The following is a 21,156-nucleotide window of genomic DNA, read 5'->3' on the forward strand; positions in this document are numbered from 1 at the left end:
CTCTCACTGCTGCTCTCACTGCTCTCTCACTGCTCTCTCACTGCTGCTCTCACTGCTCTCTCATTGATCTCTCACTGCTCTCTCACTGCTGCTCTCACTGCTGCTCTCACTGCTGCTGTCAATGCTGTTCTCACTGATCTCCCTGTTGCTCTCACTGTTATTCTCACTGCTGCTCTCTCACTTTTGCTGTTCTTCTCATTTATCACCTCAAATATCAATGCTTCACAAAGGACTTTCAAATGATTTAATATATTGCTTTATAACATTTTGGGTGGTATTTTCTTCATAGTTCTTACTAACTCATCATTTTATATCTTCATTGATGATGTGGTTTGCTGTTTATATCACCACATATCTAAAAGTCCAATGTTAATAAAAACTAGAGTTTGTGTGTTTTGTTCAGGCTTATATCTCAGTATTATAAACCTTATACCTGTTTATATGTATATATAGATATGTATATCATTTCAGGTGGCATCCTTATGAATAATTAGTCTACATATAGCTTTATGTACTTAGTAGGATTATTAACTTTAAAAGATTGAATAGTCATTTTACCATATGAATGATATGGATAATAATACATTGTAGAATACACAGAATAATTTTTATATCATTCATTGTTCCAATGATTACAATCAGTAATTTTTTAAGTTAGAAACAGATGCACAGAAAGGAACCATCATTTAGTGAAAATATAAATACTTGTATGCGTTATATTTTCATACATGTATTGCTGTGATTGTTCAATTTTAGGTATTGGAGATACAGTGAAGAAATGAAAACCATGGACCCTGGCTACCCCAAGCCCATCACCATCTGGAAGGGCATCCCTGAATCACCTCAGGGAGCTTTTGTCCACAAAGAAAATGGTACACATTGCACACACTACTCAACTCCTAAGTATTCTGTTTTAATATCACAGTTTAATGTTAAAACAAATTATTTGAAGATACCATGTTATAAGTATGAATTATTCATATTTATAATAGCTATTTATATTTTGTTTTGTTCTCCTTAGGAATTTACATTTAATTTACACTCTGAATGGTTTTAAATTTGATATTTTATAATTTTTCAAATTCATTAGAAGGAAACACAGAGAGTAGTTTACTATTGAGGATTAAATACTTTTTAGTAACCTTATATACTCACCTATTAAAATTTCTGAAAATATAATAATAATAAATGTATGCGGAACAGGATTTCAACCCAAAGACACTGTTCTAAGTTTAGCCAATTACATTAGCACTTTTTGGTAATCATGTTTAACTGAAGATTCTCCTCAGCACAATCAGGGTAGGTTGAATAGATCAATATCATCATAACAATATAGAAGCCTTATACACTATTTTTGATAATCATACATCAAAGAAGTCAGAACAGTACAGTGTTTTCTCTCATTCACTCTTTCATTAATGTCAAAATCTGCTATTAAAAATCTTCTCCTAATAGTGATTTACTTTAATTCATAAATTTAAAACTAAGTTACAGGTGTTAATGTTATTCCCAACTAGGTGAAATATATCACTTCTATTATCTAAATATTAAATTTAATTTTTTCTTTTCAGCCATGAAATATGACTTTCTTATGTCATTTGAACGCTTCCTATGTATCAAGTATTATACATAAATTTATTTGTCCATTTTTTTTTACCAATACTCATCTGTGTTAAGTAGCTTACTGCTGAACATAATTTAGACATATTTCTAAAACTTGATACCAAACCATTTAACCACTCTTGAATATGATCTAACACACTCCCTAAAACAAAACATAACAGTTAAACAAACTTTCCATGTTACATTGACATGATCAGTGACCTGTTGTATATTTCTAAATTTCTCACTTGGTCCAAATTGAAGAAATGCTAAATGCAGATTTCTAAACAGTTGTGTTATTAAGTTAAACTCTAGTTATTGTAATATTTTTGTTTTCTTTCTGTTGTTGTTGCTGCTATTGTTAACTATATTAATCAAAATTCTATTCATACATACCTACTAAATTATGTGATTTCTTCTTAGTTATCATTCTTCAACTGTGTTCTTTAAAGAGATTGGAAGGTTTTTAACTCTCCTAAAACTATTTCCGATAATTAAACTCTCCTTAATTTTATTCCTATGTTCTATTGAAGTAAAATATTTTATTTATGTCTACAGTTTTAGTTTAACTATATACAAACTATTTTTCACATTTGTGTTTCATTTTTGTAGACCTGTCCTTACCTGTTAAAGGAACTCCATTTCTTGGTTCTGTTGATTGAGTGTATTAATTATCCACCTCACTACTCCATGTTAAAAATCTACAAATACTCACATAGGTATCTTACAAGATTGAATCTATCCATTAATGTTTATTGTGTACTAATTAATTTCATCCAAGAAAAAAATAGAAGAAGAGAAAATAAATACAGGGCCTACGGCAATAATGTGCCGCTGAAGTAGACTGCCTTATTACTTTGTGAGTCCAAAGTAATAGAAAATGATCTCATAAGGTCTAAACTAATGAAAACAATATAAAGTACACTGCACTCCCATTGATTTCTCTCTTAAAAGTTTCCTCATAAGAAACATAACAGAGAAATCAAAGAGCTCAGGTATTTCTTAGTGAGTAAACAGTTGAGGAGTTCACCAACTGATATTTCAGAAGTAAAGATAATAAACCTAAATTTTTACAGTTAATTAGTGCAGAATCAAAATTTGATAAACGTCTATTGCGAATATTTCAGACTTACTCCTTTAGTCCTACTGATCAGCTTTTACTCTAATGAGTATATTCGGTAAGTGCAAATTCTGTTTCTGTGCTTGGAGTCTGTTTCTCTAATATTTGAACTGTAGACTTGTCACTATGGAATGTGCTTCTTCTGAACTTTGCTGTTTTGTTCATTACCTTATAGGAATTAGTCTTTGCTAAATGTTAGTGATAATGGCACTTACAGACATGAGTTTCTGATTTATAACTATTATCAGTACTTTTACTTACTTTGAATGCCTAACTATAAGCCATTGATATTAGTCATCCCTGATCATCTCATAGTCTGTTATTTGACAGGTGCACAGGATTTCTCATGCTGAATAAATATGCCAGATCTTACTGGACTGATCAAGTACTAGTTCCCCTGCAGAATAGTTTGAATCTATACACTCCTTTCATTTGGCAAATTGCTATGACTGAATAACTTTTCTTCAAAATTAAAAACCAAAGCAGACTTTTACAGAAATGAATAAAATAATTTCCAATATAGCATAACCAATAATGACCTATCTGGCCTATCTGAAATTCTTCAGATTCCAGGAATTTTTTATTCAATGAGTGGCACCCTATCTGAGAAGCAGCATTCTAAGAAGCAAAGTCATGTGTTTTGCATGCAGCTATGGACTGGTGTTTAAGTCTCATTCAGTATTTGTCATTGTGTTTGTCTCTGAACCTCAACATCTCTCAAAAAATAAAACAAAATTAATTCTTCTAGTAGTGGAGCAGTTATAAAGTCTAAAAAGCAGTGCTTTCCACAATTTAACTCTCCCACCATAATAATAAACAATCACAGTCATCATTTGAATCATTAGGTTGTAGCACTCTATTCAAAATAGGTAACTTCCAAAATACATTTTTAAATTGCTATAGCATTTTTCTGTCTTATTGCTGATTTTGTTTTCTGCTTTAGTTTTGCTCAAAACCAAGAATGAAATCCAGGTCACAAGTCACAAACTTGGGTATCTGTCTCAAAATGCTAAAAATAATTTAAAGAAAATTAACAGATTTATGTATGTTAAGAACTTAAAACATCTATTATGTTGGATCACAAATTACTGAGTTATTTAAAAACTTCTTATATCAGTTTCTCATAGATTAAATAGAAGTATTATTTTAATATGAAATGTAGAATTCTGATATCTTTCTGGATTCCTAAAACATTTAATAATAATTTTTTTAAATTCCATAGGGTATATCTAGGTAGTACAGATTTAGAATAAAATGCCCTGAGATTTGACTAGATGAGAAACTTTTTAATTGTGCATAAAACAGCCTCCTCTGTGTCACCTGAAGGATCACTAGAGATCCAATTTTTCAAGCAAATCAGCATTCTCTGGTAAAGGTCATGATTCTAATATGAATTATGTAATACTACTCCCATAAGCCAGATAAATGATTAGACCCTCCTTACAGTCTACAATAGCAGTGGATATAGCTAACCTTCCATTTCCATCCCAAGGTGCCTATAGGTAGCATATATTTCAGTCATAAGTTTTATTTTGTTTCATTTTTGTTTTTGTTTTTGTTTTTGTTTAAACATTATGACATATTAGCCAGTTTGGTGCCAAACATCTATAGCCCAAGCATTGAGGAGACCGAGGAAAAAAATGAATTGGCCTATGTTTGAGGCCACTCTGCACTCTTTATAGAGTTCTAGGACAGTTTGGGATCCAAACTTAAACCATGTATCAAAAAAGAAAAGGTGAATGGAGGAAGGGAAGGAAGGAAGGAAGGAAGGAAGGAAGGAAGGAAGGAAGGAAGGAAGGAAGGAAGAAAAAGAAAGAAGATAGAACTCTGGATGATGCAAGCAGAGTTTTTGTAATGCAGTTGAACTGATGGCATTTTCCCTTAGAATAAGATATTAAGCTACATGTTTTGAGAAGTTGACTATTTCATTATCATCTATATGCATATATATGGTCAGAAATGAGTGGTACCTCTGTGTGTATGTTTTCTCTAGGCTTTACCTATTTCTACAAAGGAAAGGAATATTGGAAATTCAACAACCAGATACTCAAAGTAGAACCTGGGTATCCAAGATCCATCCTCAAGGACTTTATGGGCTGTGATGGACCAACAGACCGAGATAAAGAAGGACTCAGCCCACCAGATGATGTAGACATTGTCATCAAATTGGACAACACAGCCAGCACTGTGAAAGCCATAGCTATTGTCATTCCCTGCATCTTGGCCTTATGCCTCCTTGTATTGGTTTACACTGTGTTCCAGTTCAAGCGGAAAGGAACACCCCGCCACATACTGTACTGTAAACGCTCTATGCAAGAGTGGGTGTGATGTAGGGATTTCTTTTTTCTTTCTTTTCTGGGAGTTTGTGGTAACTTGAGATTCAAGACAAGAGCTGTTATGCTGTTTCCTAGCTAGGAGCAGGCTTGTGGCAGCCTGATCGAGGCTGACCTTCTAAACCTAGATGGTTGCTGGTCCTGCACATGAGTGGAAATATATTCATGGAGAAGCTTCCATGATGCACAGTATCTGCCGTTCTTCAGTCCTCTGTCTTTCTTTGTCATTCAGTTCTAGGCCTTTCCTCTGCACGCTCAATGCCCAGTAAAATTTCAGGATTAACTGAAGAAGAGGAAATATAGAAGAAAAGTTTCTTCTTAAATTTTTTAAAAATATGTTTCCTTCTGAAATCTGAGCCCATTTCTGGGAAAGAGAAAGAAAGAGAGAGAGAAAAAAAGAGCAAATCAGAAAACCCATAGGTTTTTGGTTTAAAGCAAAAGAAGAAAGCATTTAAAAAAAAAAAAAAACAACAACAACAAAATCCACAATTGAACTTTCAGGAAAGTATGAAGATCCAAAACAGCTTTGTCTCCAAAGAAGATAGCTCTGTGACCACTATGGATAGTCTCCTGCACATCGTTTTGTCAGGTGGGAGATCTGGAACATACATGCAGGACACTAGACTGTTGGGACAGCCATTTTCCAACAAACAAGGGGCCAAAATATCTGCAATATAGTAACAGCCTTAATAATACATGCATTTTTCGTTTTCTACAGCTGTTCTCAACTATGTCCACAATGTATCATCACCTCCATACTCATAGCTGTATTCAAACAGGACCTTTTAGTTGTTTTGAAATGTTTCTGAGCCCCTTCTTGCCTCCTGATCCAGCATCATTGTGACATTCTTCCCAGTTGTGTTAGGCCTTTATCCTAGGCCGTCTGTTGGTCTGTCAGCAATACTCCGCACAAAGCAGAGCAAGAAGCAGTGTGTCTCTGAAGTAAAGAAAGTGATGGTTATTTTATAAAGATATGTTACTCTTTAATACATCAGTGTAACCCTTTGAGAACTATCAGACCAGCTTACAGAGTCAGGATGATCAGTCTTGCAATCTGGTCATTGGCAGAAGTTGCCAAAAAGGAAAGAGATCAGAGGTTCAAGAAGTTCAGATTTGTAAAGCATACCTTACAATCCCTTGTAATTCTTTAATGACTGACAGTACTGCATAAATGCTTTTATAACAAACAACAATGATGTGACTTGCCAAAACTTTTCTGGCAAATAAAAAGAATATTTTGTTAACAGTATCTCATGAGAGTGAAATTTTATTTGAATAATTGGTTAGTACAGTCTAAGCTTTTTCTTCTTCAGACATATTGATTGTTTTTATTTAAAATCCATTGCATGAAAACTCAGTTTGCCATAAAATATGCCGTTAGCATTGCTTGGTTAAGACTGAATTAAAATGATGACTCTGAGTTGCATGAGTACCTTCCAATGCATTACCTATTGCATGTCAGCCATAGTTCTCAAAGGGTTGGTGTGGCTTCTGGCATTTAGCCATCTATTTGATCACTGACAGAGCTAAGAGACACCAAAGCATCCCATTGTTGAGTGTAATTTGTCCTAACAGCAGTATTGTCATTTTCAAGTGACCTGCAGAGCAGGATCCTTTCAATATTTTTTTCCTAGAGAAAAGTCAGCAACTGACAGACCTCTTTATTGATTTTAGAAGCTGCTTCTTGCAGTGAATGGCTTTACAGCCAATGGGCTGTGAACTTATTAGAGATGGTCAGAAGGAAAGCACCCCATGAGTCACATAATTGGCTTTGTGTGAAAGCCAGCTTTTGAGGGGATTAGCTTTTGAAACAATGAACAGCTTGCCTTGAACTTGAAATTGATCTGTTGACTGTCATTAACAACAACTTAAACATTGTCTTCTGTGAAATTTTTCCTTGAAGAGCCCTGTTCTGTGTCTTTGCCCTTTGACCTTTAACTTGCAAACTGGCACAAACTGAAGGAAATCTGGTGTCATTTCTCCACTGGATTGCTATTCTCTAAAACCTAGTAAACAAGAGCTGTTTCCTTCGAGTGGAGAGAGAGTTTCAGTAGTGGATCTGCAGGTGGCGCTTTGCTCTCTACATGCACACTCTGAATATGCCCTATAGGTAGAGGTATTTTTTTATTTTTTCTTTAATTTCAAGCTTAAGTTCATCATTTTAGTAAAAATTACAAAAAAAAAATAGGAAAAAAAAAACCTCAAATACTTGAATGGCCAGTGTGGCTTTTATATAAAGCAGGAATTTTATACTAGTGAAAATTTCTTACTCATTTGCTAATAATACACATTTCCAGATGATTTTTAATGAGTGTAGGTATACATTCTTATTTGGAAATGGATAGTTTGGCTGCCTTGAATTTATATTTATACTCAACATAGCATGAAAGTTAGAATGCCTTTGGTTAAACTACATGTTTATGATTTGGTTGGGGGACAATATTTTTAATCACGGGTGGCATGCTGAAAAGCCTGGCAGAATGGTGTTTCCTACAATCCGAGCATCTTTTGTAAAATTAAGAAAAAGAAACAGTTAGGAAAGAGAAATAGCTTCATGGCTTCATAGTACCACGTTATGCAATGCAGACTGTACTTCAACAAGACATCCAAGATTTTGAACATGAGGGACAATAACACAGGAAGGGCAGGGATCAGCGCTGTAGCTCTACTTCAGTACTTCCTCTCTAAATGATGCGAATATTATAGTTAGTTATGATAGAGCATGGAGGACTGTATACATAAGCCTGTTTATACAGTGTTTGCTTGTTAGAGGGTTTAATCCTTTCAGGACCTTGATGTCAAGAAAAAAAATGACTGGAAACGTTTTCTTTATCTAATAATAGAAGTGAGTAACTGTAACCTTTTTGGGACATGTGCAAATCATCGAGGAATTCCATCAACATACACTGAACTTTTTTTCACTCTAAAAATCAAAAAGAAAATCAATAAGCAATTTGTTGCCTCTTTACTCATTCATCACAATACCCTGATTCATCACAAGACTGTAAGTACCTAAGGGCTAGAAAATAATCATAGCATTGAAAAGGGAGGAGTCTTTATTATGCTTCAGTTCTGGTAAATATCATGGATATGCTTTGGGTTTTGTTGCCTTGAATGTAAGAAGTCTATGTACTAAAAATGGCTTCTATGTCTACTATCTTGATTGGGGCCACTGTAAGATCATAAGTGATAAGAGCTAAATACAATGTGATCAGAAGCATTTGGGCTTCCTTTGTCCACTGTATGCCAGGCACTTTCATTCACATGATGGCTGACTCTTCGTACACTTGGGATTTGTATTCAAAAATGAGGTAATGCTAAAAACAATCATGAAAATGATTAGTTAACCAAGCACATGAAAATAGAAATTAAATTTTTTTTAAAAAACAAAGTTATCTGGATTAAGACTATAATGTCAGCTTATTATCAGTGAATGTCTTGATTCAACCAACCAAATGTTCAATCATTCCGAATCAATCAAGCAATGATTGTCTTCATTCAATCAACCAAATGTTTTCTGTAACTATTAAATGAGTAACATACAAATCTCAGCCCTACTGTCTCCAAAACTGAAATGAAAACATATTCATATTCATCTGTTTCATTATTTCTATTACTTTAACAAATATGAAGACAACTGTAAACCAGGTAATGGTTTTTACATAAAATAATTTTCATGTTTACAATTTCAGGTGAATTCTGTTTGTCTGTATATTATTAATCAGACTAAGTGGAATACTACGATAGGTGATCGGTTTGAATTCTTTATAAAGCAGTAGTTCCACATCAGTTCTGTAGAGAAAGTTGTGATTTTAGGTAACTGTTAACTCATCTGAGAACAAAGTTTTCTGCAGAGATGACTATCACAGCAGGTGAAGACAGATGTTCTTTGCCATGGAAAAGTTACAGGGCTCAATCAATAAACAATAGATGCTCCTAACAAATAAGGTTTTTGGTACTAACCAGTTACTGAGGCTTTTCTGAATCACATCTAATAAGTTACTTAGTAATGATCATTAAGAGGCAATTACTAAGTAATAAAAAATACAAAAAATTTACTAAAATAAGAAAACATTACCTTTAGTACTCAAGCTGCCTACAATCTCTTTCATTAGCACATAATTTGGCTCTTCAAAGACTGTACATGTAATTTTATTTCATTCCTGTGAATTAATCAATTAGAATGCAATGTACTTGATAAGAACATTGCCCAGGTCTACTGCTCAGTGTGATATCTGAGGGTGTATATACTGAATTCTAGGAAGTGTAATGTAATATTCTCAAGTTCACCATGTTGTGTTTATATTCTAATATGGCACAAATTCAAACACCTGTCATGTGGATCTTACAATTGAATAAGTGGTGTGCCTATATTAATTGAACTCAATGTGCTCTCTGAAGAGGAACAGAATAGATGTCATTACTTGAATATATATGTTAAACAAAAGTCATGAAAATAATCATTTTCTTTTTTAGGTACTTGGTATTTATTTCCCAAAACAAATAAAGGCAGTGATTTGCTGATAGTTTTGAATATGTAAGAGTGTAGTATATAATTAAATAAGCCTGGGGATGGCGAGGAAGTGTTTACAGTAATCACAGCCAAACATTTAATTTTTCATACCATAAGATCATATCCCAAGCTATCAAAGACACAACATACCATTTAAACCACAAGTGTGACATTCCGAGGAACTATCACAAAAAGCTGTAAATACAGCTTCCACTAATCTATGATACCAATGAAGAGGTCCAGTAACTTGTTGGTATAATCTGACTATTCCTTCTAATGCCAGTCACCTCCAAAATACTGATTTATAACAAGCACAGTAAGCAAGTGCCAGCGGCTAGAAGTCTAAATGACAGTTTTTCTGTTTCATAAGAAGAAAGTTTAAACAAATCTCTTCTAAAGGTTGAACTTAGTATAATAAAGAAACTAACAGTCAATGACAACACCACACTATGGATATGAAATCTACATTTTATGAGTAGAGTGGGCAGTGGAGAAGAATAAAATAAACCTTTTGTAAAATATAAAGTCATTGCTCTAGCACTCTGTACTATTACAACTGGAAGTTTTACTGCGACAAGAATGAAAATAATAGACAAATTGAAACTTCAGGCTCCTCATACCAGGAATGAGTTCGTAATTTATCAGTGTATATACGTAGTCAGTGCCCATTAGATGTCACCTGTGTAAACACATCTGATGCTCATCCATTGCCTCATAAACCCAAACTATTAAAAGTTAAAAGTATTCATTCAGTAACCTCAGTCAGAAAGATGTTAGAATCCTGTGAAAAAAAAGCCATTTCCCTAGGATAGAAATTTACCTCAGTAATCATATAATACAAAACACTTGGCATAGTAGCAAAGGTTGCCTTAGTGTTCTTTTCTGATCTAATAGTAGGCTCTGTCCATAATGTGCCACTCACATCGTTTCTTGTGTCTTACTATTGATGTAAGTTTGAGTTGATTTTGAAATATTTCTGGTCATATAAAGAACATCTAATTATCAATATCTTCTTCAATACATCTACTCTGAAATATGATCCAACAGTATAGAAAGCCTAGAATGACTACTGACTTGACATAGTCACAGAAATTCAGAAAAAAATATCACGGGTGTTATTTCATAATTCCCATCAACTTTTTGGTAGGATCCAGAAGTAGTAGCTTTCAATGTTTAAATACAGCTATTGACTGGTAACAGAACATGATATGCATCATTTTTTTGAAATAAACTACTATTATACTAAGTAGTGATAGAAGAGTATGAGAAGTTTAGTGATGTAACAAAAGCTTCACAGGTATTTGTAATGAATGCTTTTTAAGGGAAATGGGGCAAAATTAATAACTTGTGATCAGTACATCATAAGCATAAATAGCTGTATATGGAGTGCATTTGTATATGGAGAGATCTGAAATTCTATGTTTCTCAACTAAAAAAAGAAGTAGATCTTTTTATAATATAAGATTTTTTCTTATATTAACATAGAATGAATTATTTTATTCAAATGTGAGGTCTATGTGTCATTCCATGAAAGGGCACACTGTGTCCTTCAGGAAAACACATGACAAGCTAGAGTGTTGTGCTGATTCACATGATGTGGCCATGTGCTCTGCTACAGAGCTAGATTTGTATGCCCTTAAGAAGGGAAGAAAATATCAAGTATAAGTGTAATTCTTTCCAATTAGGCCACTTAACTTCAAAGTAAATATCACTAATATTTTTCCACTGAGGAAATGGAAAGATAGAATGGTGAGAAAGAATAAACGATGTAAAATGAAAAATGAAAAACATTTTCTCCAGCAAAGACATTTTAAAATTTCTTTTACCTGTTTTGCTCATTAAAATAAAATTGCATATGGACTTTTTTGTAGCATTTGATAGGTAGCTAGATTGGATCCCAGGAATAATATCATAGTACTTTTAACATGGGCCTTTTTATATTTGCCTCAAATACTATGAAGTTTGGTGAGGTGTGACATGAAAGGATGCTTTTCCCTAGGATTGGCTATGGTGCTGCTTGTACTTGGCATCTTATATATGAATGTTTGTTGCTATGTTGGCCCGTCTTGCCAGTATACTGATGAATAAAGCTTTGTGTGCACTATCTATTTGAAATCACTAGAATGCATGTTTTGTTTCCTATCATGTGATACCAGCTGTAGTTCATTTCCTGGCTATATACTCACATCCCACTTGTTAGTATACTTTAACATACTTTAAATGAATGGTTTTTTTAGTAATACAAGGATTACTTAATGTAAATGTTTTCCTTTCTTTTAATACACTGAGATATCAGAGGCCACAGTGTCTCCTCATTTCTTGCTCCTTATGTATTCCATTGCTTATGTAAAATTATGATTTTAGTTATGATAGTCATCTCACTTTTTCATAGATGATAAGGAATCCATTATTTCTTTCTATACTCATAAATACAAGTTTTTACAGTCAAACATGGGTACTAATCGAGAATGAGTGATGATTAGAATTTTCTGGCTCCCTTCTGAGATCATTATTTGATTCCTTTCAGTCACTATTTTTTCACCACTTATTTTGCCAATATTTAATAAATCATATTTTCTTTTCTTTCTTTTTTTGACAAACAGAATTTAGTAGCAATATACAAAATAATTGGAACCCTGGAGAAATGTCTTTGTTTCTCAATATTTTCCATCATAAATTACATGGAAAACATAGTCTTTATCACATCCCAACCTCTTTCACTGGCTTATATTTTTATAGAGCTCTTCCCCTTAGAAAAGTGGAATTTTAAGTATAATTGTTGTTTGTTGATAAGACAACTACGAAAATTTATTTTGGGAAAATGTATCTAATATAAATATACAGTATGGTAAATATTACTATATAGTGTTTAAGTATATCAGGAGGACATGAATGTCTAAAGACTTGACTCTTTGGAATATTTCCCTTCTGTGGTATATTACATATGTAAGAAAGAGATAGAGTAGAAGATTGGGGTTTGTTACAGCAGTGGCTTCTCCTCCACTGGCTATGTCTGCATCAGCATTTCTCTTGTGGACCTCTATTTTCAGGGGCTTTAGAGACTTGGTCAGGAAAAATTGTTTCAAGTATAAAAGTCTTGAAGGACTTTTTTTTCCTTACATGTTATCTAGTTTAAAACAAATATATTTTGGTTTTGTAATATGGAAAGTAAATGGATGGAGTTTGCTAGTTTAATTTTGTGCTAATATAAACTTTTAATAAGCTTGATTTTTAATAAAAACATAAACTATAATTAGTTCATAGTCTAATTTCTTAAATGAGTCAAATGTTGTTGAGAAATTTGCAAGTTTAATCAGTGTAGTATTTATCTTCAAGATGTCTTAAGAATTAAATACATGTTATCTTTATTACAATAAGTAGATCAGGTTGACTGACAACAAATATAGATACATGATATCTATATAAGCTATCTGGTAACATATATTTGGGACTATATAGTATATGATTTCATATATATATATATATATATATATATATATATATTCACTAGACATATTAAGGGAAAGAAGCTCCTGTCAATTATTAAATAAATACCATGTATTTTGTTTAAACTGCACCAAAATTTAACTTTCAGAGTCCAAATGAGATACAGTCTATTGCAGAGGAAAGTTGTCCCCTGGGTAAAGAAAAAACATTTTCCAGCTTCCTATGAAATTCATCTTTCTTTTATGTAGTGTGGATATTAGGAATGAAAATGCTAAAAGTAAATTAAGATTTATAAAATAACAATAGACTGTGAAGCAGAGAGAAAGGCCAGGAAATGAGGATTTAGGAAGTTTGACCCCAGTAGATGAAAATCTAACCTTGAGTTTCTGTGTTGCTTACTTTGTACTCAACAGTTTCTCACTAAGACTTTCATTACATGTAGTTTTCCATGTACAAGGCACAGAATGATACATTTAGTTCTCAGTAAATTTTATGGTTTGAATGTTATGGGTTTGCCCACACCGGATTACCTTTACTCCATATTAAATTTGGCATATATATTTTTCCTGATTGCTTCTACTGACAAACACAAAGCTTGTTTGTGTGCAAATAAAAGGCTAAATAAATGGTGCTAAAGTGTATTATGACTGTCAGATATAATCAGGCAAAATTTTGTGGTGCTTCAATTAATTTCTCATTGATTTTATTGACCAGTGTGTTGAACAGTGTTTTTCACAAATTGTGTTTTATTAGTAAAATTAAGGCTTCATACCACATTGTTAACAAAAAGGTTGCCTAGATTATGTAATAGCTCACCACGCTCTTTTCTCCTTGACTCCTTATAATGATGCCTCATTAAAGGTCAAGGGTCATGCTATCAATCTCATTCTATAGATCAGTAACATGACTGAACATTTTTCACATAGCACTTATGTTTACAATGCTATAACTCTTTGGCTGGTGTGGCAACCTTAGCCATACAAAGGTCACAATCTAGAATCATCAGCATGGTTTGTGTCATGGCAGTCAAAGAGTTAAGGGCTGTGCAGTTATTTGTGTTGTATTTATTAATTTATATTTATTTCATTTCCATTTAAGATTGGGTTAGGGTGGGGCACTGTTTGTCTGCTGTAAGTGTCTTAACCTAGGGAAAGGTTAAATGGCTTTTTATACTGTTGCATCTTCTGTATTTACCATCAATTCATTGTGTTGTAATTAAAAAATGTCAATAAATAAGAAAACTGAAAAATGGTTCATAGATATTGTGGTTTTAGTCATAATTTGCTTTAATTTCTGATCAGCATATAGAGTATGATCAACAACATTATTCTTTACTGTCTTTGTCTTCCTAGTTAAAAGTCAAAACAACAGTGAATAAAACAGCAAATGAAAATACTTAAGTGTTTGGGTAATTTAGAGAAATGTTTCTTGTGTGTTTTCCTGAATGAGCAAGTGTCTTTATCTAGCTCTATCAATTGGAAGATTGCTTATCAACTAAATATATGCAAACAGATGTGCTCAAGGATAGAATCCAAGAATACTCCTGCAGCAAATGTGTGCAGAAAACTTTAGGCAAGTTTTCATTATCAGAGACATGGCTTTTTATAATACATAAGAAGTATGAAAAACAAATATTTGGAGAAGAAAGGATAATCTGTTATTTAACATCGTATGTCAACCCTGTTAGGTAAATTCATTGAAAAGAATTATGTTTTAAATCATGTCTAGTAGAATTTTATCTGAAGAACACCCCTTTTCTGGTTATTGCTAAGATGTGAACACAGGCCTATGCACATATTTAGAATTCATTCTGTCACTGAACAACACCTCAGTCGACTTTCTTAAAGTAATATTTTTGTATTAAAGAATATCAATGAAGAGCTAACTCTCAGATATAAAACTAAATATAAACAATTTGTATTTAACAATTGAATGAATTACAAAAGCAGCTAAATAACCTTCTGAAAATATTCAATAGTTTTGAGTAAAAAAACAAATGAAACCAACAACAACAACAACAAAAAAAAAAAACAGAACTACGCATTTTCTGTAAATCAGTTCTAGCACGTATCAGCAGTTCCCAAATTCCAAAGGCCATCTGAATTTTACAAAGAATAACAACTGTTACTGGGAGTAAAGTAAAAATACATTCTCCCATCCAAATATCCGTCTACTTGTATAACAATAAATGAATCATACATGTACATACAAATACACCCAAGACAAAAAATAAGAAAGGCAGGGAGAGATGAAATCCCAAGACTGGCTTTGTTCTCTTAGTCCTTCACCTCCTGTTACTAAGCTTATAGTCATTTCCGAGCATGGCCAGCCTAATCTTCTCCTTTTATTCCAGATGTAAATGAGTGTCACAGAGACAGATGAACTAAGATGCTCATTGGAGATATATTGCCCAATCAGATGAAAACTTTTTGAGAAACATTTGTTTCTGTTATGTTGGCAAATCTTTATCCTAGCACAAACCCAGAGAATATAGAAAGCTATCAATAGTTTAATTAGAAGACCTGCAGATACAACTGTATACACAGTTTCCATTCATGCACTATAACATTCTCAGGACCTGTTTGGGGTGTTTACTCTGTCCTTTTCCTAAGCCCCCTTTCTCACTTAATACTCCTGGTAAAGACTCTTCTTAATAAACTCTAACTTTGCTCCACACAGCAGTAGTGAGAAAAAGAGCTGATGGGTTTTGTGAGCACATCAAAGGATGTCCAAAGTTTCATGTAACACATTATATTTGCAGACGACTTTAAAACACACACACAAACAATTTGTAAAAATACAGTAATTAGAACTGTTAACCCATAAATAAAAGAGGGAAACCAAAAGGATACATATACTGTTCTTATCAGACAGGAGGAAGCTAGAGCTGTCAGTCTGACCCAATAGCAAATGTATTTTTTCTTATTTCCATGAATTTCTATATCAATGTGATACCTAATATATTTCATGACAGGTATAGGTTTGTGTACACATATCTGTGTTTTTCATTATAATCTATATTAAAATTTGATAATTGTTCTTTAAGAAGGAAAATCCAGATAATGCTATAAAACATTTTATTAATATGCCTAGTGCACCGTGAGAATGTGTTGATTGAGGTGATTTTTTTTCACATTTTAAATCTCTTTTTAAAGGCTCTCAATTGCATGCTTCAAGTCACTTTGATGTTCCTGCTACATTCACAGCTTAATTACTCTAGTTGCCAATAGTATGTCACAGTGCACGCCTCCTCTCCCATCCTTTCAGTTTCATACTCTTCTGTTCTCGTTTCCTATTTTAACCTCTTAAAGAAATTATATGTTTAATTATTTCTCTCTTGTAATCTTTCTGTCTCTCAAGCTCTAAATTGATCCTCTCTGTCTTCTAAAGTATGTGAAATCTGTATTACTAAAATAGCCATTTCTTATTTACTAGCCCACTTGGCCTATTCACAGTATTTCAAACAAATAATGATCTTGCCACTGGTACTTTTTCTCGACACCTTCTGGGTAATGGTGTAGGCTTACTCATACATCTTTCCTACCCATGGAGCACTGTGGTCCCTGCTTCATCATCAACCAACATCAGATGTTGGATTCTCTACATTAGAGCTTATAAAGTCTTCCCACTTCAGATAACTTTTGAAACTAAATATTATACGTTTATTCAAAACTGTTCAAATGTTCTTAGTCTTTATTTTACACTGTCTTGTGGACTGTATATTTATAATGTGCTGTGTCTATAATGTATAATATTCCATTTTGTTTCCATCAAGTCTTGGTTATTCTTGGTCTTCCTTTGGCACTTGTCACATCTGTTCCCATAAACACTCATCAGCACTCAGAGACTTGAACAGTATTTCACACACCCAATTTCTCTTTCTCTTTATTCTACATCTTGCTGCCTAACTCTCTTTCTCAATTCATCTTGATTCCTGGCATACATAAGTATCTTCACTCCCGGGACTCAAAGTTATAGAACAGCACTATCAAAAAGAGATAATCTTTAAAATATTTAACAGTATTTGGTATGTGTGACAGGGTGTGTATGAATGTGAAGGCCAGAGGGATTCTTCTTTATCATTTTTCCCTTTCCTTCCTTGAGATGAAGTCTATCATTAAACCAGTTGTCATGTTAACAATCAGCTGTCCCCAGTGATCTCCCTAACCACTGTGCATCCATGCCCAGATTTTTAGTTGGGTGCTAGAGGTTTAAGGTCAGGTTGTCAATTGTACACAGCAAAATTATTTACACACTGAGCCTTTTCTCCAGCCTAAAGAACAAAGATTTTATATGTATACTCTCCAAAATCTATTATTTACTTTCCTTTCAAGATATTTTTGATCAGTAAATTTTGTACTTAAAACTTCCTTGGTCATTGCCATTTTTCTGTACATTGTTTTAGTCATGCATTTGTATCCAATCTCAGTTTCAACCTCAGCAACATTATTTCCTTTTACATAAGTAGACAAAAATCATGTCCTTTCAAAACTTTGTATTTCCATTATATTCCACCAATTCAATCACAGATGGATAATATTCCATCCTTCCCACTCTAAAAGATTCTTGGTGTCATAATAAATTCTATGACCCTAGTGTTATGCAAATTTTGAGTAAGGCTTATTTTGTATGTGATCATATATTTACTGTTCCTTGTTAATATCTACTTTCTAGAAACTGTACTGCCTACACAGTGGTGAGTTGATTTCTGGTTTGGTCCTGATGAATTATCCACTGCAGTAGCTGTTTAAAATGAAGAGCTTCAGAAACATGTTCTATGTTAAGTTAAATAATATTTTTAATATAAGTATTTATACATCCCTTAATTCATTTGAGAATTTTATGAATAAGAGTATAAAATAATATTTTTAACATCAAATATTTAAGTAGTTGACTTTGTTTCTCTCTACAACTTTATTTCTAAAAGTACTTAGAATGTTTATTAGGCCATACTCTAAATTAAACCTGAAATGTAAGCTAATTTATGTGCATCTTTTACTTCTATTTGTCACATATTTAAAAATGAGGACAGTTTTTAACTACTGTGTTCTGATGCAATTAGTAGACAAGGGCTTTGAATAACCATGGCAAAAAACATATGCAGACAATATCAAAACATGTGAAACTTCTCACTCAAATCTAGGCATAGACATTGAAGATTTGGTTACTACTTCTTCATTTAATATGATGTGGAAAGTGAGTTCTTACAATGAGAAACAAGGAGAAATTTTTGGTGTCATTTGCTTATTCGGGAGAAAATACTTTTTAAATTATAGTAGGGTATTGGAATGGGATATCAAATGCAATGTTGGATCTGAATGCAACTAGGATGTTATTGACAAAGATGCTCAGAAATAAAAATTAAAAAAGAAACGAAGGCAAGTCCAGAATAAAATAGAATAGATAAATAGCTCAAAGGCAAGAAACAAATTATTTTAAAAATTATTTGTTACTTAAATCTATTTAGATTCTATGGTTATTATTGCTGTCCTCTGAGACTTTATTGATTTTTGTTGGTGTTGGACATAAATCTAAAGTTTGTGTGATGTTTTCAGGTCAAATGGTGAAAATCTGATATTTTCTTGTCACCATGCTCCCCAAACTCCGCCACCCCAAAGAAACTCAAGATCATACAGCAATTTCTTTAAAATTCCACAACAATGCATTTTCATCCAAGAAACCTTTACACATATATTTACAATGTGCACAGTATAAAAAGAAAATTCCCTTTTTATCAGCTATTTCTCAGCTACAAGTTGAATTAGCCTAAATGAAAGGTCTAAGAAAGGAAGATAGATTTCAGTAAGAAGGAAACACATATCACTCAACCATGTAGCAAACAATACTCCTAAGACTATGCATATATATGCAGAGTTAAAAGAAAAAAAGTAAGATGTCATAAGATTAAAGAAATTAAACACACACACACACACACGCACACGCACACACATGCTACCATTTGCCCTGCAAAACACTCCTAGGCATATACCCAAAGTGATCTACATCCAACCTCAGAGACAATTAAACATGCTGATTCATTTCTATAGCTTTCTCTCATAATCGAAAGACATAGAATATACCTAGGTGTCTTATTCATTACATCAACAGATTACTATGTAATGAAATGCAACATATATATTGTATTTTATATAATTTTTATATATACTGCTGTATACTAAAGAAATGTTAAAAACAAATTTGCAAGGCACTGGATGGATCTAGATATTCTTGTATTTAATGAAGTAATCAGATTCAGACAAATGTCCTCTCTCATATACAAATTCTAAATGAATTTGCGTGTGTGTGTGTGTGTGGTAAATAAAATAATGGAACTAGAAATGGGACACCTTCAGGAATGGGTTTTGAGAAGCATATATGGGTGATAAAACACATGTCACATAAAAGTAGCAAGGGGGCTCTAAGGAGTAGAAAGATAGAATGAGCTAAGTAGACACTGGAGAAGAGGAGTTGGGAAGAGCCTCAACACAAGCAAATTTTGTTTGAAAGTATTATACTGAAGCTAAATACTTTGCATTGCAATGATCCATGATAAACAAGCAAAAGACAATAAATTCAGATTGGAGTAACATAATCAGGGAGAGCTACTGATGATCTCCATGCACACGTATTCAATGCTCTACTAGCTTTGTTAAGCATGAAGCTACTGCTGGATGTGTTCCAGCCAAAGAGAAAATAAATTCAGAATATAAGCACATATTATTAAAACAATAAAGGATCCATTCTTTGAGAAAGAAATTTTCTAAACTTAAAAACTAAATCAAACAAATAAAAACACACATGAAAAGGACAGCAAGTCTAGTTTTTAAAAAAAAAAAGCAGTCTAAGTAGTACATAAGAAGTGATAGCAGGTGTCACGGGTCCATGCACATATCCAGAAGCACAGTGATTAACATTAAACAGGGAATATTGTCACTGTAGATGATGGGGTTATGAAACAGAATTTTTGGTAGAACATGGTTTTACCATTAAGCGAAATATTTAATTATGTAACTGTAACTCTATCAGTCCAGTAATTAAAAGTTTAAATTTTAGCATAGAGACAAGCTATGGTCAGCATATTGGGATTTTTCACGGTTAGGTCCTCTTCCATGCCTCCTGATGTTCAACCTTCTCTTTAGTCATTCCTCATCCTCAGTTAGTGACTTCCCAACTTGTTATTTCTTTGTGATCTCCTATTGGTAAAGATAAAGGAAGCTAAGACAATAACTCTCATTCAAAGGTTTTGAAAGTTTTCTCCCATGGCTTTGCCTAGAACTCTCAGGCAGTAGTTACAAAGTAAGCAAATCATGAAAGAAGTAAGACTTGTCAAAAGAAATAAGGTAGCCTTTCAGACAAAAAGTACATCTTATAGATAGATGTGAGAGAGTGTGTCTGCATTTGGGAAACAAAACTGTTCTTTAAGAGTAGCACAGTCTGTATTAAGGTCAGTTGTAAAAGATACAATCAAAAACAATCCAGGTGAAGGTTATAAAACAAATCTCAGCATTTACCTTGGGGTGATAGTTGGCCAAATGATTGTGAATGATAGGATTCAGGAGTGAGTCCAAAAATACTCTTCAAAGGATCAGTGATTGGGTCATAATTAAATTACAGGAGGATTTCAACAGATTAGAGGTTACAAATACCTACCAGAATGGACGGATGTGAAAGAAACAGAAAAGGTTACGATGGGCCTGAGAGATGATTCAGGGAGTAATGACACTACCAGCATAGTCTCTTCCTGGAATATCATCCCTGGGACCCATGTGGATGAAAGAGAGAATCATCTCCTTCAAGTTGTTTTCTGACAGCAATGTGTTTACTGAAGTACATCCTTACCCAAAACAAGTAATAATTAAAAATTAAAAGGACAAAATCAATACTGAGAAAATTGTGTTTACAGAGATATTTGTAACCATAACATGTTGTCAGTATAATTATACAGTAAAATTTATATTATTGTTTCCAAAAGTAATTGTTTTCTTAATTATTAGTTTAAAGGCTATAACAAATGTTTATTACAACACTAAATCACAGATGAAATTAAAATAGGTAAACTACATTTTCTAAAGTCAATATACCCTAAAACTATGTTATATAAGTAGTATATACAGCAAAGTGTAACAGAAAATATAATTGAT

The 21,156-nt window shown here is 33.1% G+C and overlaps 1 protein-coding gene across 1 annotated transcript in view; it reads left to right on the forward strand.

Moving 5' to 3' along the window:
• Mmp16 (matrix metallopeptidase 16) overlaps nt 1-6,945 on the forward strand; it is a 240,129-nt gene extending 233,184 nt beyond the window's left edge. The window contains exons 9-10 of the mRNA XM_028780814.1: nt 757-872; nt 4,716-6,945. Coding sequence (XP_028636647.1) covers nt 757-872; nt 4,716-5,050 — 451 coding nt within the window. The 3' untranslated portion in view covers nt 5,051-6,945. The remainder of the gene's footprint in view (nt 1-756; nt 873-4,715) is intronic.
• The last annotated feature ends 14,211 nt before the right edge of the window (nt 6,946-21,156 follow it).

This window comes from Grammomys surdaster, unplaced genomic scaffold, assembly GCF_004785775.1.
Source record: "Grammomys surdaster isolate TR1022 unplaced genomic scaffold, NIH_TR_1.0 97, whole genome shotgun sequence".
Taxonomy (NCBI): domain Eukaryota; kingdom Metazoa; phylum Chordata; class Mammalia; order Rodentia; family Muridae; genus Grammomys; species Grammomys surdaster.